A 27347-nucleotide genomic window follows, 5' to 3' on the forward strand; every position below is an offset into this window, starting at 1 on the left:
AGTATTCAAAACAACTGGCTGTTAAAATTGACACCCTGGATTTACACCCTTCACATGGTTGTAATGTGCTAGGGAAATGATGCCCTCTAGCTTTGTATACATGTAATTTTAAAATCCAGAATATGTGATTCACCAATGGAAATAGGAAAGTTCAATTTTGATGGTCATAAACCATCCTGGGAGGAAAAATTTGGGCTGCTTTTTGCTAGAAAATGGACTTTAAATCAACAACTGAAGCGGTGTCGGTTCATAAAAGTAAGGGGATTTTTAGCCTTGAGGACAGAGGCACTTTAAATTCTCAGCCTTCAGGTTCACTGATCTGTTCGAGAACAATCATAAAACTTTAGTGAGTAGGACTCCAAATCAGAGCATATTTTTGCACTGAGATAATTCAAGGCAGTCCTTTAGCTTTTGCTCACTAGTTATGATACTTTCTTACATTTTAATGATTTGGAGAGCTACAAAAAATCTTATGACCCCAGACACTGAAGGAGGGAAAATTGTTTGCCATGATACTCAGGCTCATTGAGATGTTGTTGTCTGCAGTTGGAATGGAGAGGGAAATGGTTGAAAGGAAAAGATTGCCCGTGTTAAAAGTGTCTCAAGAGCAGCACTTCAGAGGCTCAGATTTCATCACCTTTCCCTAGGCTGAGGCAGATTTGGATTCACATTAACACCTTTTTACATTGATAAAGACTGTATAGGTTCTTTGATGAAAAGGAGAATAAAACCCATTGATTTTAGTGGTATGATTTACAGGGTGTGGTATTGGTTGCTTAGCCCCGTTCAGCAAACCCCTTGACTGCATAGTTTAGACCCATTTCAGTCAATGAGAATGAAATATGGGCTTAAAAACGGTGGATGTGCATTCATGCTTTGCTGAATGGGGTTATCAAAAGGTGGAGATGTCACAGTCTGATCCAGAAGGTACAGGACATGGGGTTTCTTTTTGGATGGGACCCTATTTCCCTGGACCCATCCAACCCTGGCTCTTCATCAGCTGCGTGACAGGCGGATGTTTGGTGGGACTTGCTGCTGTTCCCCAGTTAAGGCTCTGCACAAGACTAACTTGTGGAGTCTTTTTATTTTCCCTCTGCTCATCTATATGTTGATGGCAACTGCTCCTTCATTTCATGGCAAATGCCACTGCCTGAATAGTAATCAGAACCTCTTCTCTGCATAGATGGCTAGGTCATTACATTTGGGGGTCAGCTATTATTTATTTGCAGATTAAATGTCCTCTGGCTACACTAAACTTGAGAGCACAAATGTAATGTCCTTGCTCTTTAATTACATGCACGCTCCCATGAGAATACCTTACAACTGCATGTTAGAGGCAATGCCATCTTCATTCTCAGCATAGCAGGTCATCAACAGAAGAAGGATGAATTTGGTGGTAGTGGGAAGTTTTAGTGGTACTTACCAACTATTTTGGGGGGTTCACAAAGCTGGTGAACCCAAGCAGTGTACATGTTTGACAAGGTTGTCATTTCTTCTCTCTCCTTTTACCTCTGTCACAATTCTCACACACTTTCTCTGCTCCTCCATTTTTTTCACCTTTTCTTCCTCATGATTTTCCTTTCTTCTTTCTATTTGTATCAAATAGCTTGACCAGTTTTAGCAACCCACAAGTGTTCCTTCAGTAGAAACAAATGTAATTCAGAAATCTTTGTTCACTAAGCAGATTGCAAGCCTGGTAATTTTAGGAAGGCATTTTCAAATGCAACGTTTGAAAAGATTTGAAATAAGGGAAACTAGATCTCCTGAACATGCACTTATATATATATTTCTCTCTCTCGTGTACAAACAAACATGAATGCATGCACATGCACACACACAGAGGAAATGATGATGGCCAAATCCTTCAGTCTTTACTCATTGAAAGCTCCCATTCCCACAAATGCCAATGAAACTTTTGATGGAGTGAGTAGTGGAGAACTTGGTCCATCACTGTGTCCTGGAGCATTGCTAGAACTGCTGCTACTGGCTCCCCTTGGTATTGTAGTTCACAGTCTGGGAGGATAGTTATTTTGGGCAGGAAGCCCTTCTTACTCTTTCTAACAAGCTTGGATGCCTTACAGGAAGGAATAATGTTTTCAGGGTTTATTTATTTACTTTTCAGGTTCCAGCCAGCAGTGGGTTTGATGGAGAGGATCCAAGCTATTGCTCAGAATGTCTCTGACATTGCAATAAAAGTAGACCAGATTCTGCGCAACAGCCTCATGAATGGAAAAGGTAAGAGCGCCTTGCGGTTCCTGACCCTCCATCTGCCCCACAGACTGGATATACCCACACCCAGAGCAACATGTTAGTGCCGCACAAATTTATTAAGGGAAAATAGTTCCATATCCAACCACAAAAGGTTTGGATGAGGACACAGGAATTTGGATGCTGTACTTGTTACCCAGATCGTTCATGTCTTCAAAATTAGACTGGACATCTGAGAATGGGCTGCCTGGCAAGATTCATAGCACTTCCTGCATTTGACTCTGTGTGAATTTATTGCACACACAAGGTGGAGAACTAGCATGTCTGGGAGCCCTGTCCCCAGAGTAGGTACAGCACAAGCAAGAACCCTGCTTGAATACATTTACCGCTTCATCAATGAGTTTCCGAATTCACCCGGCAAGCCCATGTTAATGCCTAGAAGGGCAGTTCATTCTGCACAGCTGAGTCCAGGCAAGGTCTCTGGTTGTCAGGAGTCAGCAATGACTTTGGATATCTCGTTTTTGAGTGCCCAACTGGAGACAGTGTAACAGGGCTTGATTTTCAGAAGGCAGGTGCTTTAAGGTGGACAGGAACACGCTTTTGAAAATCTTGGCCTTATCTTCCTTGCTGGAAATAGTGATGCAGAGCAGTACATAGTGTCATGGATATATAGCCACTGGGAACTGAGCTGAGACTCCTAAAACTTTTCTCATTTTCAGAACAACTCCTAGATCAACCCTATGTTAGGTATTTCTAAGATGCCCATCAATCACGCCGTTAATCCTGGCCTAAAAGGGGAGGCAGGCAGTCCCCTAAGCCGTATTCTGATGGGCCCATGGAGGATATTCTGGTATTGTTTTGGCTTTGGTCCTACCCAGGGGGGGAAAAAGACCTCATATCTCCAAAGGTATCCAGTTTGGATCAGTGCACGTTTTGGACCACCTGCACAGTGAAGGATTATAGGGTGCAATTTTCAAATGAGTCTAAGACGCTTTGAATGTTAATGAGTTAATGCTAGTAAAGCACCCTGACCACCTAATCAAATGAGCCTGTAGTGCAGGTCCCCCTCCATGCCTATTCATAGGGGATACCGGTTTGTTACAGCCTCACCTATACAGCATCAATACAAGCTGTTGCAACTCATGCCTTTTGGGTCAGAACATCCCCCATTCAACCTCTTGTGTGTCAGCCAAGATGGTAGCCATCATACCAATGTTCAGAATTGCAAAGCTGTTCCCTTAGTAAGCCATTACTTGCAGGACACACGTTTATAGTCTAGTATACACACTCCCGTGGTATGATGAGGCACACCACAGCACACTCCTAGTGTGTATAAATCAGCTGTTAGATGCACACCCTGGAGAATGCTATTGTGCTTCTAAAATAATTTAAAACATGTATTTTAATCATGCAGCTGTAATACATTCATTTAATATTAATCCATCTAATATTAATCCACCACCACAGCCTTGGCCTCTCAATCATCTCTTATGAACAAGAACAAAAACAGTTAGGGCTTAAGGTGAGCAGAGAAGAGAGAGAGGACAAGCCAAGAATGTCCTAGAGCAGGCTTCTGATCCACCTGGGTTTTGCAGTGACCTTTTAGCCACAGGTATAGATATAAAAAGTATGATTACCCTATGCAGCCTTTTGGTTGGGGGTCACTGAATGACCAAAGACTTCATCTCAGGGTGCTCCCACTCTTAAGTAACACCCCCCCTTCCCCACATTGGGTTCCAAAACATGAGTGGGCCCCTCAAATTTTTCCTAATGACGGGACAAAATCTGATCTAGAGCACTACTCTTAGCAAAGCACCCAAGGAATCGGCATATGAGCCTGCTGCCCTCTTTGTCTCCCTTCAGAGCTGGAGCCGTTACCTTACTGAATCAAATCAGATGCCTAGAAACGGCAAACACATTTGATTAAAAACCCAAGATTAATGCAGCGGTCATGAGAGCGTTTCATGAATGGCTTGCTCTGGCTGTCCCTGGAGTATGAAATATTTATCATCCTGCTAATTTTTCTTCCTCTGGCCAGGGAAGCTGCCGGTTCCAAGCAGCCTCAGCTGTCTTCCCGTCCATGCTAGGATGGGTGTAGGGAAGGCAATAAAATATTGTATTGTACAATAATCCTATTGTAATATCAATATTTAATGCCCATCTATATTATGGAACCGTGATTTCTAATGAACACAAGCAGCAAAGATCTTATTAACAGCAAAAATAATTGCACAGTTGTTGGTAACATGGTAAAGCATAGAACACTTGAAAAATACCTGATCTCCCCTCCCACTGTCATGTTTCCTACTCTTTGCTCTTTGGCTTATGAATGATGGATGGCAGACCGAATGTGGGCCAGGTCACTAGTGACTGAATGTTGTTAACAGCTAACAGGTGCTAAGCAAGAGCTCAGTTGGCTGTTTCTAAATCAGCTCCCAGTCAGTAGGTGCTCCCATCATTAAAATGAACTCGCAAAGGGTGAGGTGGACCTTTCCAAAGGGGCCTGTGTCCCCATTTGCCCTGCTCCTAGTTTAGGGCTTGGTTGAAGAAGTTCTGGGAGTTGTAGATCCCAGGGCTTGTGCAATCAGTAGGCTTCCCAGCAAGGAATACTGGGAAAGGAGACTGTACAGGAGGCGATGCTCCCTGACTGCTGGGAGCATTAGCACTGTAGGAAACAATGTAGTCTTCCCAAGAAAGGGAGACTTGAGAGCAATGCAGGTGGCATGTCAGATAAGCGAGACCTGTGCAGTGAAACTCAGTGCTGCAATGGGTAGGAATGACAACAGATCTAATTGCATTCAGAATTAAATACAAAAGTCAGAGCATGTACATTTCCCATAGTTGCCCTCCCCCCCACCCCATACACACAGTTTATTAGTGGAAGAGAAAGAGAGCTTATTCTTGCCTTTCTGGTACTTGGGAAATAGTTTCATAGTTGGTAGGGTTGGAAGGGACCTGAGCAGATCAAGTCCAACTCCCTATCATGGACAGAAAAGAGTACTGGGGCCAAATGACCCCGGTGAGGTGTCTGTCTAGCCTCCTTTTGAAGACCCCCTGGGTAGGAGTGAGCACCACTTCTCTTGGAAGTTGGTTCCAGATCCTAGCTACCCTGACAGTGAAGTACTGCCTCCTGATATCCAGCCTGAATCCACTCTCAGTGAACTTTTGGCCATTATTTCTTGTTACTCCCAGTAGTGCTTGGGGGAACAGGGACTCTCCCATTGCCTGCTGGTCCCCCTTGGCCAGTTTATAGACGGCCACCAGTTCCCCTTTCAACCCTGTCTTATGGAGGCTGAACAGGTTCAGGTCCTGTAGCCTCCTCTCATAGGGCCTGCCTCGCTGCCTCCTGACCATGCGAGTGGCCTCCTCTGGACCCTCTTGATGCTGTCCACATCCCTCCTGAAGTGTGGCGCCCAGAACTGGATGCAGTACTCCAGCTGCGGCCTGACCAGTGCTGCATAGAGGGGGAGGATCACCTCCTTGGACCTGCTCATGGTGTATCTGTGGATGCATGACAAGGTGCGGCTAGCCTTCCTGACTGCATCCTCACATTGGTGGCCCATGTTCATCTTGGAATCAATAATGACTCCAAGATCCCTCCCATAAATACCCATATACTGCAATGAGGAGTGCCAGTAGGAAAACCTAGATACATTGTGTCTACTGCTTCCAGCATATCTTAAGAACAGCTTGCCTTCCAAGATCTCCCATAAGTCAGGAGCTCGGAAATATCCCAAGAGCAGCAGAAGTTGCAACAGTAACTGGGTCTCAGATTTTTCAACAACAGCTTGGTGGTAGGCCTGTGCGAAATGGCACTGCTCTGTTCTGACTTCAGTTTCGAGGTCTGGACAGAACAGTGTTTTGTATCGAATTTCATTTTGAGTCGAAATGGCCAGGCTGTTTTGATGCTGTTTCGATGTTTCACATGACCATTGGGCTGGGGAAAGGAACTCAGCCCAGCTGGGCTGAGTTACCATCCCCACGATCGGTTGGGGAAACTCAGCCCAGCTCGGCTGCCTCCTCGTCTCCCCGCACTAGATCATGCCGGGGATTGGAAGTCAGCCTAGCTGGACTGACTTCCCATCCCCAGCAGTATGGTCAAAACTTTTCGACTAGCCTCATTTTGTTTTGAGGTTATTTCGACGCCCTTTGTTTTGCTTTGTTTTTGCTGTTTTGACCTTGAAATGAGTCGAAACAGTGTTGAAATGAAATTGCAAGCAAAATTTTGCGCAGCCCTATTTGGCAGATGTTGACAGCACAGAATACAAACCCAGGCTGACTTTGTCCCTTCTCCAACTGTGAACCCCAACCCTAAACCCAGTGCTTGAACTAAATATGTACATTGCTTCTTTGGCTCTATCCACTTGTTAAAACATACTTGGGGCTAAAAACAGCTTTAGTGAGTTATGTGGCCTCTCCCTAGGGGTGTTGCTGGAGTCTCTAACTGAGGAGAAAAGGATCTCTGCCAAGTCTGCACTGCGTGTCAGTGCCTGTTTCAGTATTCTGACTCTGTGTGTGCGCGCGTGTGTGTATGTGAGAAGGAGAGACAGAGAGTGTGAGTTTCTCTGATGGCACAGGTTGTACCTGAGCATGTTGGCAGCAGTAGCCCCAGGGGCCAGCTCTGCACTTGACAGCTCAGTGGGACAATTTTTATTGTAGCTTTACAGTATGTGCCTGCAAGGCTGTCAGGTACTTCCTTGGATACAAAAGTCTGTTTACAGATTATTAAAAGGCAGTACAGGGCGTGATCACAGGCAGGAGCTGGAACCTGAGTTCTGCCCTAGACAATGCCCAGTAATTTGGGCTGAAATACAAGTTGTAACTAGCATCATGCCCAATAGAAATGTGATCTGATGAAAGGACAAGGAGGTCCAGCAGACAAAGAAGGTGATTTAGGACCCTTGCTTTTGCCTACACTTCCTGTGGGACCCTGAGCAAGGCTGTGTACCACAGTTTTCCTGTCTGTAGAATGGGTGCCAAATCCTCCCCAATTCCATGGCTTTCCCTGGGGCTCACTCAAGCTGGCAAGGTGAGCTCAGAAATATCCCAAGAGCAGCAAAGGAGATGAAGGCTTGTTTTTTTGTCTCACACATCAGTACTGGCTACTGAATGGCAACAGGTGGAGAGCTCTCTAGGTAGTGACAACTGAGTACCTCTGGTCAGCACCCTTCACCCCAAGTCTTGGAGTTTTCCACTGTTTGAATGAAGTGACCCACTTCTCCCCATGCCTGACTTCTCTTTCTGCAGTGGTTGAAGGTAGGCGAGACCAGTGTGAGGCACCCAGAGACCCCAAGTACCCTGACTGCTCTGGAAAAGTGGAGGTGAGTTGTCTCCAAGTGGTTTTTAACCTAACCCAAATTCAACATGCTTTCCTCTGGGGTGATGTCAAGGTGCACAAGCTGATTGTTACAGATTTGCTATTTCCATACCATTCTTCTCTAGGAAAAAGAGTTGGGGATGAAAATGGAAATAACTGTCAGTGGCATGGAATAATTGCCATCTGGGCACAGGAATTTAATGTAAAACTAAAAAAGCAGCGGTCCATGGAACGGAGGGTGCAGAACTGTCTGCTGTTCCCTTCAAAGCCAAATGGACTTCTGTCTCCCTCCGCCTGGGTACATTTGTATCTGGCTCGATTACTTTTCAAACAAGAGAGACTGCAGTGCTCCAATTCACAGGGTGCCAGAGGATCAGGAGACAGAAAAGGCCATGTTATTGCTGCAAAAGAAGAACACAAATCAAAACAGCCCATTGATACTGGAGCAGAAGAGACGCATTTAGATTTTTTGCCATGGGCCTTTGTCGTAAGGACCTAATTGGGTGTCTGTGATTTATCTGGCCATGCATTTATGTTTGGTTTAAGTATTTGAGTATGAACAATGTGAGGATTCTTTTTAAATATATGGAGTATTGTCTAGTTTCTGGGGAATAATCTAAACATTGCAAATGAGAAAGTATTGCATTAAGATAACATGACACTGGTCTCCAATAGTGCATCCTATGTAATACAGTTTGCTCTCTGTACCTGGGAATAGGCTTGGCATTTATCCTGGGTCATGAGCGCAGTAGTTTGAGATGAACCAATTAAAAGTTCCACCTGCCAGCCACCCACTTTGCTTTAAGTTATGTATTATTTAGTTTATGGGCAAAAATATTAAAGAGCATATTAATAAGACACTACGGCTCTGCTTTCACATTCTCCCAGCACTAACCATCATTTCCTTCCATCTTCTTCCAGGGCTTGGTTAAATTTTGAGTGTAATTTAATTGTCGAATGCAGTAATTCGATCTGCTGTCTGGATGATTGGTGTGTTTTACATATTGGGCACATAGACACGTCTCCTGAGTAGATTCGTTTTTGTAGTTAAATTAGAAAGAGGCTGGCACAAGCAATTCCAGAGGATGATAGATCTGTACTGGGCCTTGTGGTTATTCTCCTGAATGCAAAATCACCCTTGGGGAACTCCAGTACATCTCTGTCTCTTTGGTTCTCAGTACCCGCTTCTCCTTAGGTTATGAAATCCAGAGTTGTGTTTCCAGAGCAGCAAGGCTAACAAGTTCTCACCGCAGTGTTTTATTCTGAATTTCCCCACCCTTTACCTGGACTTCAGTGGTTCTGCCCCTGAAGAGCCCATGCATTCCTGCCAGAGCTGAATCAGATGCAAAGTCAAGGAGGAACCTTCAGTGGAATTTCTCTGTGTTTGGTATTAATCCTACCAAAGTCATGACTGAGGATGTCCAAATGCTTTGTAAAGCCATGGACCTGCTCTATTCAGCTGGTGTAAATCAGCATAGTTTCAATGCTATTAAGACTGTGGCACTGTCAGTGCACCTATGCTGATTTCCAGCAGCTAAGCACGTGCCCATTGCTATCCTCTCCCAGTGCTTCAAGTTTCCCCACAGAAAGGTTCCCAGGGTCCCTGCCTGTAACCAGGCTTACAGTGGTCGCCTACTGGTGTCTTAGTGGGAGCAGAGGACCCTGAAACATCTGTCTAGCATGCCAAAGGCCCAGTTCCCCAGCTTGGAGATTGACAGAGGTCATCCCTTTGAATTGTGTCTTCTCCTGCTTTCAGTGGATGAGGGCCAGGTGGACTTCTGACCCCTGCTATGCATTTTTTGGTGTGGATGGCACAGAATGCTCCTTCCTCATCTACCTCAGCGAAGTTGAGTGGTTTTGTCCTCCGCTGCCGTGGAGAAATCAGACGGCAGCCATGCCTTCACCCAAGCCACTGCCCAAGGCACAGGTAAGGTCAGTGCAGGCATGTGAATCAGGCCAGCACCATCTTTTAGGAGTATTTCTCTGAGGGCTGCTGGATTCAGAGTCTCTACATAGTAGAGTGAGAAAGGCAAGGAGATGCCAACGGTGCCAGAAGAAAACCTATATGAGGGAGACCATTGAAGCAGAGGGCCTTGTATTATGGATGCCTATGTGTTCATATCAGACTGGAGGCATTATTAAACCCACAAGCACAACCTTCTACTGTAACACTTGGCATTCATTATAATGGGCTGTAGCACTGCTGTAGCAAAGGCTGAACTCAGTGCCTTAGTTTAGTTTTTTTACCCTAAACCAGGGGTGCTCAACCTCTAGCTGATAGCACCATGTCATCTGACCTGTGGAGCTCCCTCTGGGTCTGTAAATTTGGTGGCAGGAGAGCAGAAGATGGTGGTGCCGGACCCAATCCTACAGCAAAGGGGGGCAGAAGGGGGTGGTGCTGGCCCCATGGAACTCAGTCCTGACATGAGGGGGTAGCACTTGAGACCCAGTCCCAGTGCATGGGAGTTGAGAGGAGGTGGTGCCAGGCCCCAGGGACCAGTCTGGTCTGCAGACAGTCCAGTCCAGCCCATAGATGGGCTCTGGGACACTCATTTGGGGCAAAAGGCTGAGCACCACTGCCCTAACCCATTTATCTGCTGAGATCATTCAATTGATGGACCTGTGACTACCTGCTTTCTGTGCAATAGTGGGTTACTAGACAGAAACGACCACATATCCACACATGGATTTGGTGTTTTCAGAGACTGCAGTGCCAGTGATAGATTCCTCGTGTCTGGTGGGGAGCCAACCAATTAGTTACAAGAAGGCAAAATACACTTGGAGAGCTGGTGGACACAAGCTACACATCAACCTGAAGGTGTGATAGTGGCATGGGTAGGCCTGCCCATGCTGGCTTTAATCTCTCCAGCCTGGGTACCACAGGCAGTGGACCACCAGTAGCATGTACTTCAAGATGTCTGGGGACTGTGGGTCTATGCTGTGGCTGCTGCTCTGTGCTGAAGTCCAAACTACCATGTCTTCATTGCATTTTTACTTATGCTGCCTAAACTAAAGCCAGCGCAGGCAGGCCTACCTCTCCTGCAGTCACACCTTCTTTGTCCTGTGTTGGTCGAGCCTCTAGCTTTGATCAAATATGCGTGAGAGATATAGGGTAGGAGATTAAGTCTTTTGCCTGACATCTCTTTCACTTAATGCCAGCACTTTTGGCTATTCCTCTGTTCTGACTGGAATCACAGGAGCAGGGTGTCCCTGTGCTTCTGAGTGGACATTTTGGAAGCATAAGGACCAACTAGCAGAAGTGCCTCTTACCATAGTCTGGGCTGCTAAGGCTCTTGCCTGCAGCAAGACTGACCTCAGGTGGAGACTCCTCACTTGCTGTCCCCCATTCTCTAGTTAACTTTTTTCAGTGCCCTAGATGCATTCAATTCATTGCACCCAGCTCTGAAAGTCTGTTCCTCTTGCTAGGTCACTGTGGATATGGCAAGAGTAGAGAGCTGATGTTAATAAGAGAAAAGTTCCTTCTGTGTAATGCATCAACCCTGTCCCTGACTGCTGCTCACCTTGCCCATGTGTTTCAGAGAGACTGGGAATTGGACTTAATGAGGGACTTCTGCATTAGTCAAGCTCTTCCTCCATCCTCCTGCTAGAACTTGGCACCTCTGAAAATATCGCCTTACCCAAGACCTGAGTCTTCCCCACAGATGACTCCTCCTCAGTGACATGTCCAGAGCTCAGAGAGGCTAAGCTTCCATAGTCCTGTCTGGCAGTAGTTGTGCCCCAAGAGTTCCTCTCCTAGTTGCTTTCCCTGAGATCCAGCAGGCCCTACACTAAAAAAAAGCAGAGTCTGTATCTTTCCTAGGCAGCTTTTCGGAGCGACCTCTCTTACCTCCTTGAGCTGATTGGGAGCGGTAAGGAATCACTGATCTTCATGAAGAAGAGGATCCGGCACTTGGCCATGCAGTGGATTCTGGCAACCCGACGCCTGGAGCAGAAACTGAAGGGCAGACGGAGGGATCAAAAGCAGGTACCGGATGAACTGTTTGTGGGAGCCCTTTGTCCTGGGCTGTTGGAGAAGTTGCAGTGCTCATGATGTGGAAGAATGGCAGCAAATAAGAGGCAGTACAAAATGTTGGGAGGAGGGTACAAGTAGCCTGTGTGTTTGGCGGGCCAATAGGAGGCACTTCTGTGCTGAGCCACCCACCTCATTGCACCCAACCACCTACCAAGCTCCAAGTGCCTCCTCTGGGGTGCCTCACATCTGCCCAACCCCCTTCCTGGAGCACACCCGCAAGCCTGGGGTAATTGCTACCACCACACAGGGGTCTGATCTTTATTAGGGCCCTGTGCCCTCTGGGGTACACAGGCCTTGTAGACCTTGAGGGTGCTTGATCCACTGCAAGAATGTGGAATGCTTCCTTAAGCCTGAAGCGCAGATAGTAGCCTTCCTTAGTCAGACGAGCACAGGGAGCATAAGGCATGCCCCAATCCTTCTCCCAGCAAGTCCACCAAGCTTGTTATATAGGAGAGCTTTATTGGTTAAAGAGGGTAGGCTTGGGGAAGGGTACAGGTTAGAGAAGTATCACAGAATAGCCTGGAGCAAACAGTACCGGCTTAGTCGCCTTTTGACACACCTCTGCATTATAGTAAGCTTTATTTCTAGATAAGTTTCAGGTAAGTTACTCACATGTTCATCTGCAGTGTAGAAGAGCTCCAGAGGCTGTGTGCTTAGTCCATGTTCTCCAATATGGCTCCCCCCCCTTCCAGGAAGAAGGGACCTTAAATAGCCTTTCTGACTTCATCCCTTGGACCAATGATAGATCAGTCTTCTCAGACTATGGCTGACACTGGTTGGTCAGTTTAAAAAATGTCAGCACCCCCGGGTGAGAGTTTAGGGTTACACAAGACAGAGGACGAGCAAGTCCCCCCCCCATCAGGAATTTGCAACCTTGTTACCATGGAGGCTATGTGCCTTCTGCAGCCAGAGTTTGTAACCAGAGTGGGGGGTTTGGGGCTGTAGCCCTACATCAGTGAGACAGGCAGGCAGAGAGGTTTATTCCTCCAGTGCCCACCAGTAAGTTGACTTTGTCTGGCCTTTGAGGACCACGGGCAGGTTGCTAGGTGCACTCAACCAACCAACATCTGAACTGAACTCTTATGCACATTCAACCAACCCCTAACCATCATCTGAACTGAAAGCCAGACTGAGTGTTTGGCAGCCAGGGCTTGTTTCCTCTTTCTGGGCAGACTATCCTAGATCTTATTTGTGGGGAAGTGAAGACTAAGCCAGGAGTCCAGCTGTTGACACTGTATTGGGTGTAGATATAGGCCATTCTAGGGCACCTGGTTCCTTATTTAAATAGGGAAAGGCCATCCTAAAATCCATGGCTGAAATTCTATGGTGCATTCGTGTTCATTATGCTGGCAAATTGCCCTGATCCTGATTGGTGTTGAGCACCTACAACTTGATCACATTCAGTGGGTCCAGATCTGAGGAAGGGGTGTTGAGAGCCCACATTATCCATTGAAGTCAATGGAATCTGTGGAAGCAGGACGTCTCTGCCTATCAGGCTTCTTTCCACATTTACTCAAATCTAAGATGACCCTGAATTTAAGACAACCCCCCATAATTAGATTCTATACATGTAAAAAATTATAAATTTGTTATAATTCTGCTTGTGTAGAATATAATTATTGGAGAGGTATCTTTAATGCATCACTGCAGGGGACAAGTGGTATGGGGAGGTCAAGCAGCTTGCCTGTGCCTCTCCCCCTGCCATCTCTGCCCTCTGCCTGCCCCCCACAAGCCTCAGGTCCCCCTTCCCCCCAAAAAGTGTCTGCTCCCCCACCCCCAGCTTCTGTTCCACACAGGCAGGCTCCATCCCTATTTCAGCCTGGAGCATGTCCCCAACCTGGCCCATAGCAGTCATGCGGGCTGTGTGCTGCTGCTATAGGTCTGGGCTGTGGCTATGCTCAGTGCTCCAGGCTGAAGCATGCATGGAGTCTGCCTGCACAGAGCATGAGTAAGGCAGAGAGAGAGAGGGACAAGTGGGGGAGAAGAGGCTGCATGGGTGGTGGAAATGATGAGAAGAGTCTGCAGTGGGGAGATGGCAGGGTACAAAGGCAATGCAGGTTGCAGAGAGCAGCTGCAGTTATGGGCCTCCCCTGGGTAGGGGTTGGAGCTGAGCCACAGCAGCCCTGTGTCATGTCCCCACCCCCAATACTTTCTTTGTACTCAGTTGTAAGATGAGGGGCTTCCTTCCCTCATGTAAAATGGGCGGGGGGGGGGGGAACCCTCCTCTTAGAATGGATTAAATGTGGTACTGTGGTGCCTAACCATGGATTTGGTTGCCTTTTCAGCCTGAGAGGTTTGCGTGAGTGAAGATGGAATAAAAACCTGTATAAGGACCTAGGAGTTTGGAGTCAGTAGAGTAATTAGGGGTGGGCAAGGGGGGCACATAGCCAGAGTTTTAAGGGGTGGCCTGGAATCAAGGCTTGTGGGCACTGGAAAGGATGCAACTATGCTGCTAGGCAGATAGCTACTCATTGGGCCCTGTGGAGAGGGCTAAGAATGAAGCAGAGATGTTGGGGAGACTCTTCAGTGCTGGCAGCTAATTGTTTAGGGGAAAGAAGCAGGGAGTGAAGACACGGGTACCCCTGCACACTGCCAAATTAGGGGCTTTATTTATTTGCTCAGCATGGCATTTGGCAGCACCTGTTCGGAGGCGAGGGGCAGACAGGAGGCTTAACTTCTTAGCTAGTGGACACTACCCCCACAGCTGCCAGGGCACTAGAACTGCCTGGGCTTCACCTGATGTCTCCTTCCCCTCTGTGCAGAGCTGGAGTCTGCAACTGGAACCTAAGAGCCCCTCACCCCTTAGGCCCTGGAGACCATCTAGAGGCACGGGTATGCTCCTGGGTGCCCTGGGTGACAAAGGAGCTCACTGTACCCCTGTTTGGAGTACTAAGTAGCTTCTGTTATATACACCAGAACTGAGGAACCTTGTTTCCACAGACAGTAAACTCACTGGAAAATGATGTGTTGGATAGACAGAAACTTTTTGCAAATTTGGGTCATGTTTGATGACTAGCTTCGGCTGTAAACGTTGGAAATACTGAAAAATTTTGTCCCAACTGTTTTTCAAAGAAATTTTTCAAATGTTTGTTTCAAAATGGCTTTTCTATTTTAAAATGGACTCAAAAAGAGAAAAACATCAAGCGAAAGGGTTAAATAGCTTGAAAACAAAGCAAGACACTTTGCAGGTTATCGCCAAATGATGGTTTGCGTTGTTACCAAAGGTCCAAAAGGGTCTGTTTAGGTTCAACCTGAATTTTTTGTTTGGCCATGAAAAACTAGATGTGGTATTACTTCTGAACAATTTCTATAGAGCCAGGTCTACAGTGACTTAGTCATGAGAACATCCTCCTCTCTCCTTGTCTCTAGATTTTGGTTCATATTGGCTTCCTGACCGAGGAATCAGGGGATGTCTTCAGCCCCAGAGTGCTGAAAGGAGGGCCTCTGGGTGAGATGGTCCAATGGGCAGACATCTTGGCAGCCCTCTTCATTCTGGGACACAGCCTGAAAGTCACGGTCTCTTTGAAAGAGCTGCAAAGGTGGGTGCCACATTGATGTCCATGATCAGGTGGGGTTATCTGTTGGGCTGGTGTTTGTGTTCCTGGGTGGTAAAATGTGCAGTGTTGGCATTTTGAATCGGCAGACCGCATCTCCAGCCATTCGAGGGTTAATCTGAACTCTTACGTTTTCATAGTTGCTGGGAGCCAGGGCACACAATTGTGTGTGCTGTCATGGACTTGGTTTGCGCTGCGTATTTACCCTCAGTTCAGCCATTGCTATTGTGGCACCAGTGTAAACATAGACAAGGAAAGGCCTGATGCATGCAGTTCACCCTGGCTTCCAGGAGGTGTGGATGGCCTGATGCCCTGATTCTAGTACGATGGCCAGGCTTTGCTGTGGTGCAGTTTCACCAGAGGTCGGACACTGATTATCGAAATCTCCAGTGCTGGCAAAGCCAGAGAACTTCTGGGGCAGATCCTCAGTGGGCATGAGCCATTGTGACTCCACTGTTTACCCACCAGCTGAGGATATGCCACTCCTGGGTGCATGACTTGAACAACATGTTACTCGTCAACTGGTCACGGGTGCCTGGGACCACTGCAGGCAGCCCAGCCTGAAAAACTAGCATCTGTCCTTGTCTCCCCTAGCGGTGAGCTGAGGAACCTGCCTTTTTCCAAGAACCACTCCCATGAATGTGGGATTTGTGCTGTATAGAATTGGGAACTTGGGTCCTGATCTTCCTTTCGGCTGACCATGGTGTCAGTCGGAAGTAGCACACCCAAATCTGACTGAATGACACTGGTGTAGAGCCAGTGGAAGTAAGAGGTGAAACAGATGACTGAAGTGACTGCAGGTTGAGGAGGAAGGTTGCTGCAGGATGAGGAGGAAGGCTCTGGTCCAAGGTTGATTTTCTACACAGGGAAGTCCTCCCCTTTGGTTTCATTTAGCCTAGTCTTTCATGTGCAGCCTTGCCAAGTTACTCAGCCCAGACAGTGTGATGGCAGCGTGGATGGAGGATGTAGGTATGCAGCAGTCCAGCATTCCCATTTTGCTTCCACTGACTGTGCTGGCACTGTTTAACAGCAGTCATGCTGCCCTCAGTAAGCCTGCCCTGCCCTGCCCTTCTCATCCAGAAGCATTGAAGCACAACATGCTCAGGGTTGAGGGGTGGGGACTGAATCTTGGGTATGCACCAGAAACTGCTTCACATTTACACTGAAGCCTTGGCATGACATCAGAGTGATATAAAGGCAGAGACTTCGTCTAAGGAGACCAGAGTGTAAATGACCCACTGGGTTTTACTCACTAGACCTTCTGGCTTGATTTTTCAAGAGCACCAAGTGCCTGCTTTCCCCTGCTAGCTCCTCAAATCAGGCCAGCTGTCATCAGAGGTGGAAAAGAGCTATTAATTCCTTTAGCCTAGTAGCCTCTCCAAGAGCAAGATGGTTCCTGGTAGTGTCTGATGTAGGGCTCTGTCCAGTACAGTTCCAAATGCCTCCAGTAGTGGGGCCTTACACTTTTGGATGTCTAAGATCCAGGCATTTTTCAGGGACCAGCTGATTTCCTATAGATGTTCTCTAAGGACATTTCCAGTTTACAATTAAACAGGCTAAGTGGCTCAATGCAGACTTGAACACCCCCTGTTCCAGCACTGCTCTCAGAGAACCTCGGCATGGCTATGTATATGCCCTGAACCATCTCTTCGGCTTGATCACTGGTCTCTGGAAAGGAGCAGCAAGGGCCTATTTTGTTGGTGGCAAATCCAGGTTTGGGAGGAAAGCCATATAGATGTGCCCTAAATCTTCTGAGCTCCCTTTTGTCTTGTTGGTAATTCACTCCTTGTGCATGTTTGCTGGCAATAATACAATCTTTGCTAAGCGGGCCGTTGAAAGGACGCAGGGCTCTATCACCACATTTATCTCCAATAGCATGTCTCTATCTGCTATCCAAGTCCCCAGGCACACAGGAGACCCCCCTCTGCTTGTACCATCCTGATGTTTTCCCCTAAAGAGTGATCCAGACCTACAGGGCAAGGGGCAGCAAAAATAAAGGCAGGAGGCAAAACACAGCAATCTAAAGCTGCCCCATTGACTAATCAGTTTGGGCAATACTAAGCCACAGCTTGCTGCATAATAATCCATGCTGGAAAGTTCATGGTGGGGGGTGGGGATGGGGGGGGAGACCCAACCCCTGCAGCATTCAGAATAAGGAGGGGAATTTGCTCCTGAGTAATTATCTCAGAAAATCATCCTGGGCTTAATGCAAAGCACAGCAGCTTCTGTAAGAACCACGCACTTTGCACAAAAATCTTCAGGTCAGAGTACATGCTGTGCGCCAAAGTACGGTGCTGTCAAAATAACATTTGCATACACTAGGGTGACTGAAGTTAATGCCTGTTTTTTAAATGAAGATCCTCACAGGTGTGGTTAATGGCAGGGAAAACTCAGCTAACTCCTAGAGGAGTTGGTGAGGAGTTTGCTTTCAGCAGCAAGTGACTCTGCCACAACAGCCTGCAACGTCATCTGTGACTTTTCGCCATTCTCCAGAACACAGTAGCTTAGATGTCCATTAGCACAAACAAAATCCCTTGCTCTGCACTGATGCTAGTGCTCCCCTGAGACACCTCTGAATGAAGCCCTGAAAAACAGCCGTGTATTGGCAAGTATTCTCTTCCCCTTCCCAGCCAGGACTGAGCAACAGTGACTGGATCAGTACAGCGACACTGCACGCTCCTGCCTGCAGTAGAATACAGCCTGCTAAGTGGATTTTACTGAGCAGTGGGCAAGCCGCAAAGAGACTCCAGCATGACCTATTTTGTCTCATGGTTCATCCTGAGGCCAATTTCTTTCTTGGTCTTTTAACCTTTCTAGCACTCTTTCCTGGCAATGGAAGCCAATGCAGCTTCTCTCATCTGGCTTGGAAATACAGAGCATACATTTGTGATGAAATTACACATTACACTTGGACCGTTCTGTATTGTGGAACGGTGAAGTTAGCATATGCTATGAGGAGTCCCAAACTGGGGGATAATACTGTTTCTATCCTGCATAGCTCTGACTTGCCACTAAAGGGCTGGTGAGCAGGGGCTCAGTTAAGAGCCAGGGCTCTATCCCTGCTCTGGTGGGAGTGTGGGGGCTGGGAGTGGTGCATTCTGGGATGCTGGAGGACTGCAAAATGCTTGTTTTATCTCTGTGGCGCAGACTGAAGTTAACCTAACATGAGCTAGGTAGCATGGCCAAGAGTCAACCCTTGCCTGAAGTGGCATAAGTTTGAGACACTCAGCACAAGTTAACCATCTTGAATGTGTGGATGCTTGTGTTCTAAGTGCCCTTAGTATGGTCTAAGTGTAACTTAGTGTCCCAAAGGACTCAGCAAGCGGAGGGAGTAATAACAGTAGATCAGCACACGCCTTCTCAGCAAAGACAACTATGGTGTATGCACAACTGGACTCAACAGGTACATTTACACTGCATGACTGCAGCTCCTGCAGACGTATGTGAGCTGGCTAGATTGGGTTTTGCTAGGGATGCAGTCACAGTAGCATGGAGCTCAGTATAGACTGCAAAACCTGCCCAAGAAGCTGCATACATACTTGGGTGGCTTTTCTAGCCTGTGCTAAGCTCCCTGCTGCCAGTTAGACTGTGTGTAAGAATGCCTCTCCCCCTGCTCTACCACCCAGTCCTATTTGCACCGCCAGACCTGGAAATACACCCATGAAACTGTCCCCTGCAGTGGCTACTATAGAACATGAATGGCACATTGTTTCAGGAGCAACTGGGGGGGAGAAGGGTGGAGAAATGTCCTCAGTACATGTCTAGGTTTGGATCAGGTGGGAGAGACCACACGTAGGGGCATCCCAGCTAAACCATGCTGCTGTCATGGCGTGTAGACATTTACCCTACAGGGACTGCAGTGATTGTCCTGTAGATGTATCCAGATTCCCTTCTGAGGTGGCATCTGTCACTTAACGTGTAGGGGCACATTTAGTGCACAGACTGTGTAGGCTGCTTCCTCAGAAAGCTTGCGTGTCAAGGTCTCAGGTTAAGCTTTATCTGCTGCTGCTGCTCTGCAATGAGTGAGCGATCTGCAATGAATGATGTCCTTGGGAACAGCTGCTTATTCATATGAGATCTGGATGGGCATAGAAGGCCTGTTAGATTGGAACTGAGGTGCAAGGTGAGCCTTCTAAGAAAGCAGCCAATTCTTTAACATGATATTGGAGTATGTTTACTGTTGCCAGTTAAATTGCTTGCTGTTTATACACAGTGCCCCTGTGGTGCCAGTGGCTTTACAGCCAGGTATAAAGGCAAGAGCTCTTTGCAGAAGTATTTTGGCTTGTGTGGTCTTTGCGTGTGTGTGAGAGAGCTACAAAGAGCCTTGTGTGTGTGTGTGCATGCGTGTGCACATGCATGTGCGCACACACACGTGTACAAGCGAGGCACACACAAGAAGCCTGTCCCTCAGTAGCATAGGAAAGGAGAGGTGATTGGGGCATCATCCCTTGGCTCTGACCCCAAGGAGGGACGAAAAGAAGTGCCTACATTTCTGGACCAGTTGCTGCCAGCTAGTGATGCTGCCCTGTGCATTTATGCCACCCAAGGCATTGAGGAGTCACATTTTGCCATGGCATGCCCTGCTGAACACCCTGCACAATGACAAGGGACAAGCTCTATCCTCTACACTCAAGCCAGTCCAGGGGCCTGAAGCAAATTGCTCCAGGGGGATGAGAGAGCAGGAGGAAGCCATGGGTTAACCAAGGTAGGGACTCACAGATGTGCAAGTTTCCATCTTCCCTAGGGGTAAGACTCTAAGAAGAAAGGGGAAGAAAAAGGCGTCAGTCACTGAGGGGAGAATCACTGGTGCCCAGCCAAAGGTACTGGTAGTGGGAATGGAGCTGGGTAGGATGGAAGTTGGTGACGTTAGAAAAGACCTCTTTCCAGGTCTTTTCACCTCTCCTCCCCGGGTTTGGCCATAGCACTAGTTTAAGGGGAGGAGAGAACAGAGTCTGAAACAACCCCAGAGTCAAATCCCTTTGAATACTTACCTTCACAGACAGTGGACAGATTGATTCCCTTGTTAGCAAAAAGGGCATGGGTAGCTCTGGTCTGTGCAGCACAGCAGGGCTGTGGGAGGACTGACCTCGCACTCTTGGAGCCACTCACCAGAGCAGGGTCAGGGATCAAAAGCTTAATGCCTTTGTGTGCCAGGGGACAGTGGTCACTGGAACATCCCCCACTTTTGCAAAGACCTCAGGAGGCAAAGCCGGGAGGAGCAGTGCGTTGGAGAGCCCTTCCCTTCCAGACACCACTGGTGGCTGAGGGGAGCCGGCGATTGCTGGCTTGGGCAGGGTGGTTCTGCTGATGACTTGCTGCACGCTCTGCCTTGTGTGAGAACCAGCCCACGTCCCCTGCCTCTGAGCAATGGCTTACAGCACACTTTCCTCTGCACTTTATCATTTGTCTCCAGTCTGTGCCGAGTGTTTTACCCTCCCCCTCTGCTCTTGCTGGAACCGCAAGGGAAACTCTCTCCCCTTTGGCATTCCATTTCTCTGCCAGGACTCAATTTTCTCTTTCCATTGAATCTGCTCGAGCTGACTTGGGACTCCACTGTTGCAAGGAGCTTCCCTGAGCGGTGGCTCTGAAAAGAATAATTTCTTTCCTCCCTCACTTAATTTGCTGAGGCACTGGAGTTTTGTGCGGGTGAGTTCATGGAGTATTCCCTTTTGTAACATTTAAAGGCCAAGGGAAGAGCATACGATTCAGTGAAGCCTGTTTGCTTTCTAGCTCTTTCGAAAACTTGCTGCCATTTTTTGTTTCCGGCTAGACAGCAGAGCTGAGGAGTGCTTAGGGCGGCCTTCACTGATCCTGGCAATGGGAGGTTTAATAGAATCCATATGATTAATAATAAATCACACTAATAATTAATCGTGCATAGTTAATTAACATCTTGGGACTCAGCTGTGCCTGTAGCCACAGCGCTCAGTAAGACATGATACACAACCCATGCCCTTTGCAGGGAGGCTCTGGGGAAACATCAGGAGTAGGAGTTGCTCTGCAGAGCCACGATTCCCCTCATCCTCTGCAGGTCAGTGATTTGGTCCAGGCCCATGACACCAGCAATGAATACTGATGCTCCCTGTCCCACTTCAACTCTCTTTGGCCAGTTCTGCTGAGGCTGAGAGGACAGAAGAGCATTTGCTTTTGCTTCCCACCCACATGGTTCGGGTGCTGTGGCGCAGCACTGTTTGTCCCTGACCAGACCCAACACCTGGGGACCAGCGCAGAGCTGCTGAGTGAATCTCGCTGACCCTATCACAGCCTAATATGGCTATTCAGTTCAAGCCTTAATGCAGCCCTGTGCTTCTTCCATTTCTTTGACACCACAAAATATCTCCAGCACGGTGCAGCTGCCTCCTTTCACGTGCAGTCAATGTCGCTGTTCTGCAGAAGTCAACAAGCTGAAGTACAAATTACACAATTAGGCTGCTGAAACGGTGGGGGGTTCGCTAAGTGGGACACAAAACACCACGAGCTCAGGACGCTCAAGAAAATGCTCAGCATTTAACTACTCATGGGTGCGGCAACAGTGGAACAGAATAGGCCTCGGCTCACTTGATGGCAGGATTGGACCTGGGTTTGGACCATGCTTTAGGGCTTGCCTGGATGCGGTGTGCTATGGAATTGCAAAATCTTAGGATCCCTTATTTCCTTCCAAAGCTGCATTCACAGAGAGGTTTACACAAATATACCTCAGCCTGTGGTTATCCCTACAAACTGTTTATTGTAAGTTTGCTTCTGCAGCCCCAGCAGATGCATCAGTCAAGATCAGGGCCCATTGTGAGAGGTTTTCCAGCCGTGCAGGAAAAGACAGCCTGACCCAAAAAGTTTACAGTCACAGGGTGTGATCTTGCAATCTGATCCATGCCCGTTAGAGTCCTACTGGAGTCAATGGATAGGCACAAGAGTTAATACACATGGAGGGGATTATGGAATTGCAATGTTCATGGGGTGTGATAGGTTAACTAACTTGCATGACATTGTGTCTTTTTCCTGACTGGATAACATTTTAAGCAGGCAAATAATGGACAATGAAGAGAGAACAATAAATGGCGAATAGCATAAAAGTGCACTTTCTTCACACACTATGGACCAAAATCTGTGAAGTGTTTGGGATTCTCCGATTTTCACAGCAAAACTGGTGGTCCTCCAACTAGGTGTGAGCCATCCAGCTCTCGGTGCCAGATCCAACTTACATTCAAGCCAATGGAAGGTCCTTCGATTGACCTCAACAGAGGAAGCTTGGTCTTTGACACGGCAGTCAGGCATTTGATGACAAAGCTTCGTGCAGTCTGAGGGGAAGCTTGGCACTGGGCCGGGAGCCAAGAGAGGTTGACAGTCGTTCTGACCTTGCCATTGATCTTCTGTGTGACCATGGGCAAATCATTTTCTCGTCTGTGTCTCTTACCCGTTCCCCACCCCAGGCCCACCCCATCTTTTGTCTACCTTGTCTATGTAAGCGTTATTGGGCTGGGGCTATCTCGTACTGCATCTTTGTACAGCGCCTACTACAGTGGGCCGCCAGGTCGGTTAAGGATAATAGGCACTACCCAAATGTGAATAATAAAAGTCTGGCTCATCTCTTCTTGTGTGGCTTCTCTGAACCCATGAATCATGCTGCTTCCTCCTAGCTTAGCCTACTTTTTCTCCTGTAGTTGAATGACATGCAGGTGTTCCTTCCCCCACCCCCCTTTCCTTGTATTTCTCCTGTGACTTTGTTAGCTTCCCTCTGATGTGTCCTGACAGGCAGGAGGCAAAACATGCATGATTATCTGGTGGCTGGTACAAGGCATTGTAGGGCACTTGCTAGTTGAATTGTAACATCAGCTGCAATTTGCAGCTCCCAGGCTGAAAGCAAAAGCATCAGGCTGAATCAATTAGTAACAAGCCTCTTGCCTTGTAACTTTTCTGTGGGGTCTCTGGAGGGGAATCAGAAAGGGACAGCGGTGCTTTTGGTGATATCTGCAAATGAAGCAGAGGTGAAAACACACTGAGCCACTCAGAAGAATCTGGACCTGATTCTTATTGCTATAAAGACCCCTCTTCCTCACTCTGATGGCACAAGGGGGCCTTTGGGGAAAAGAAAATCAAGACGTGTGTGTGTGTGTGCACACGTGTGCTTATGTGCACACTGTGCAGAGTGAGGCAGGGAAGGGAAAAGGGGAAATGTATTTGTGAAAAACCTAGTTTGCTTGTTAATGAGGCAGCTTTTAAGTGGATAATGGTAAATTACAAGTACCGTACTGTGTTTAAAGCCCTGCACTGTGCGCCTCCTGATGCACCCTCAGAAATAATTGCTACATGCATGTCTCTGGAGTCTGTTGTCCTCCCCCACACTGGCCTACCCCATTGTGATGGTGGCCCTGATTCCTTGATCTGCTGTGCTAGCAGAAAAGGATTCATGTTGGCGCTGACTTCCCTGGTTTTCCTTTCTGGCATGAGCTGCCAGTTTCTGCCTTCCCGTCCACAGAGGAAAAGCAATAGCGTGTCGCAGCCACAGGCTATGAGAAGCAAGGACCACAGGGGCAGAACAAGATAATGAGTGGGGGAGTGGATCGTTAATAATGCAGAATGTGACCCAGAAGAGTTTGCAGTTATTTAGAGCACTGTGCCAGGAGTGTGGGTGGGTGTGTTGGGGGGTGGATTTCAGAAATGCCTACATGGATATAAATGTGGCTGCTGTAAATGAGAATCAGAAGGTGGAAGAGAATGGATGTTGGGGCCTGGGACATGGTGGGCTCCTGACTTTCAAAGGAGTTTAACTGCTCAGTATGAGCAGCCACAGCTCAGCAAAGTACTTCATTTTAAGGATAGACTTGAGTCCCATCAACTGTAATGCTTAACTTTAGCCAACAGGGATTGTTTAATGGTGATTGGTAAACATGAGCCTCACGGTGTCTTGGTTCTGTGAGTATTATGTCCATTGTATGGAAGGGGAAAATGAGGCACTGAAAGGTTAAGTGACTTATCTTCAGTCACACAGGAAGGCAGTGGGGGGTGGGGAATTTGAACCCATTGCTCCTGTCTCCTGCTGCCACTTCATAGACATACAAGCTTCCTTCTTCTCCAGTGACATGGACTTGGACAATGTAACCCTGATGGGAGAGGCACTGCAGCTTGTTGTGGCTCTGCTCCAAGTATTATAGACAGATGGGGAGGTCATTAAGAAGAGAAATATTATATTTAGACTTATAACAGAATGCACAGAACACCCCCGGTGCAGTGCCTTTTGTCTGGTACACATTTAATTATAGGCGTTATTTTCCCGTGCTTTCAACAGTTGCTGAGGTACATTCATACTACAAAAATGTGTCATTCAAATGTGGGCTTCACATCCAAACTGAAGCATTTCTAATTATTCTCTGGCAGATAAAAGCAGCTTTTTTTATCTTGTGTGTGTTCATGTTAAAACTAGAGCGAGATCCAGGTGCAGACTCTAACAGAGCTTTATGCCATGTACCCAACTAGCAAGATGACTGCTGCTGTTACGCAAGCAAGCTGGGAACTGCATGTGCAGATAGCCCAAACTGACCAACTGGACATGCAGTTTTGTGATTTGTATGCATGGATATGTAATAGCTTCTCCTTGGTTTGTTGTTGTGGTTTGAACTCAAGACTTAGACACATCAGCCTCTCCCTTGAGTCAAAGGGAACTCCGTGAATTGTCAAAACTGCTGGGTTGTTATCCTCATTGGTCAGAGATTTCATATGAAGTCAGGGAGCGGGTTGCAGGTAAGGTGCGGAAATCAGCTCAGCTCCCATTTAGACACATATATTTAGAGCATCTAGCCCCACTGGTGAGTGCTGAACCCCTGAACATCTGGCCTTTAGAGAGAGATGCATGACAAAGGATCAAGTGGATGGTAAAATAATTTAAGTATAATATCGTATCTGTAGCTATGTCAACACTATACCTTCTTCTTCCATATCTGACTGAGATGGTTGCACATGTCCATTATGGAGACGTTTTCAAGTGACACATTTCAGCTGGGTTTTTTGATAGCTGTAGGGCCAGGTTCTTACTAGGTGTTAGTCACTAACTCCAGCAGAAGAGATGGATAAATTATTCCTCTGAATTGCATTGCTTCTCAGCCACCTGCTACATCCTGCGCACTGCCCATGCTTGGTGCATTGTTCCAGAGTGTAGATCAATATTTCAGCAGCTTAACTGCTGGGAAGTGAAAGGATTTAGAGGCTGTAGGCCGTGCCTGTGTGTGTGCCTTACGTATTTAAAGGGAAGGATCACACTGAGTCAAAAAGTCCTGCATATTCAGCTTCAGCCACTAGCTGGAGTAGGTGGAACATCGGGATATTCTTTGCTAAAGGCTGTTCACAGCTTCCTCGACTTCCAGTAAGTTTGGGCTATTTGCTTTGGAAGTGCATAGGGGCACAGGGCTTGCTTCCAATCTGTTTATGCCCTAGAGGTGGTAGTTACAGTCTAACCAGGGGAGCAGGGCAAAGGTATGAAAGAAACCCACTTGTGTGTGTGGGCTTTGTGCCAACAAACTACACAGCACTGAATTGCCTTTAGGGCCCAGCTTCTCACTTGGTGTAAACCAGCTTAGCCCCACTGACTTCTGATTCCCACCAGCTGAGGTTCTCCCCCTAAAGCCCCTCACATCACAGAGATCTCTATCGGCAGCTGGCGCTGAATATCTGTAGCTGTACGAATCGGAGATAATCTTACCGCAAAGCGGTACGTTGTGATAACCCGCACACTCCTGTGGTGATATCACTATTCCCTTTGGCCTTTCCAGCCAGGTGCAGCTGTTTTCATTGTGTAGCTCCCATGTCAACAGATGCACAATGGTATAGCTCCCAAATTAAAAGCCATATACATTGCAATGAAAGCCGTGCAGGTTGGGGTGATTGCAAAAGCTGTTTCCTATCATTAGAGAGGCCTCTGTTTCTTTGAATAGGTGGTGAGGTAGATTTATTGCCGATTCCCCCCATGAAGAATGCAGATAAACAACATTGCCATTGTAAATAATAAACCAGAGGTATTTCTTTTCCCTTCGTGGGTTTTGTTCCATGAGAAAGGAAGGCGCATAAATTAGCGGGACTCGCTGAGCCGTTAAATTGCACTTCTTCATGAAATATGTTTATTTGTACCAAATGATGACTCACTAACTGGATTTTTTGCAGTCTGCAAAGGCCTCTGCCTAGCCAAGCTATCAAAACCTCGTTATATCATCAATGTGTCCTTTGTATAGGAGACTAGGGGAAGAATCTTGTGTGCAAAGAGCACCGATCCATTGCCATTCGGCCTCACCGCATGGAGCCCCTTTCCTTGCACGCACGCACAACCACCTCAGCTGAGAGGGGAGCAGGGGCCCGTGAGTGAAACCAGTCAAAACCCTTCTGGTTAGGAGCTTGAGAGCCTGTGGGAAGGTCTAGATGGCTTGAAGTGTCAGGTTTCTCAGACTATATTCCTAAAGGAACGATTTCCCCTCCAGGGTCTGCAGCCCTCATTTCAGATGCCAGGAAATGGACCCCAGACCGTGGTTTCCGAGTTCACGGAGGGCTCTGGTTGCTCAGGTGAGCAATCTTGGCTGAAGTCCCCTATCGCTTCTGTTTTGTAGGAATAAAGTAAGGTATTAGCAGCTCCAGCAGATGGTGCTGGATGTGAGCTTGCTGGTCCTTGACTCCCGCTACAAGAGAACAGGGTTTAGCTTGCTTGTTGGTTTAAACCAAATGAATCAATGCCTAGATTGCTCGGTCCTTCCACCGCCACCTGTTTGCTCTTGTGAGAGACACAGGGTTTATCACTAGTTAAGGAGGAGTTAAAAACTGGCAGCCCATCGCTGGTGGACATTGTTATGGGTTGTATATAAGGGAGGCTTTTTGGTTTTGTGGATAGCTTTAAAATAAATGAGCTGTAGGGCATGTTAAAAAAAATACTCTTGTTAGCCACAAGAACAGAGCTGGGACCTTTCAAAGGGAAAATACATCGCAAACTCCAGACTGCAATGACTTCACTTTAATCCTTGTAAACACTAGGGAGGGAGAAGGACTCTGTAGGTTATAAAGAACAATGCTGGCACAAGAGTAACTGGGTATAAGCTGGTCACGTATGAACTCAGGCAACAACTTAGGCAGTTTATAACCATCACCGCAATGAGAATCTGGAACGGCCTTGCAATGGGAATAGCTGGGCAAAAACCTAACTAGTGTGGAGACAGCTCTTGTTAAATTTATGAATGAGATTATATGAGGCAGCTAGCTGTCTGTG

At 47.3% G+C, this 27347-nt stretch overlaps 1 protein-coding gene across 2 annotated transcripts in view; it reads left to right on the top strand.

The window, feature by feature from the left end:
- Window positions 1-27347, top strand: part of MGAT5B (mannosyl (alpha-1,6-)-glycoprotein beta-1,6-N-acetyl-glucosaminyltransferase, isozyme B) — a 179391-nt gene that overhangs the window by 89559 nt on the left and 62485 nt on the right. For both annotated transcript variants that reach the window (XM_019542677.1, XM_019542676.1), the window contains exons 4-8: window positions 2123-2235; window positions 7456-7529; window positions 9282-9452; window positions 11346-11510; window positions 14928-15097. In XM_019542677.1, coding sequence (XP_019398222.1) covers window positions 2123-2235; window positions 7456-7529; window positions 9282-9452; window positions 11346-11510; window positions 14928-15097 — 693 coding nt within the window. The remainder of the gene's footprint in view (window positions 1-2122; window positions 2236-7455; window positions 7530-9281; window positions 9453-11345; window positions 11511-14927; window positions 15098-27347) is intronic.

This window comes from Crocodylus porosus, unplaced genomic scaffold (genome assembly GCF_001723895.1).
Source record: "Crocodylus porosus isolate Cpor-Errol unplaced genomic scaffold, CroPor_comp1, whole genome shotgun sequence".
NCBI lineage: Eukaryota > Metazoa > Chordata > Crocodylia > Crocodylidae > Crocodylus > Crocodylus porosus.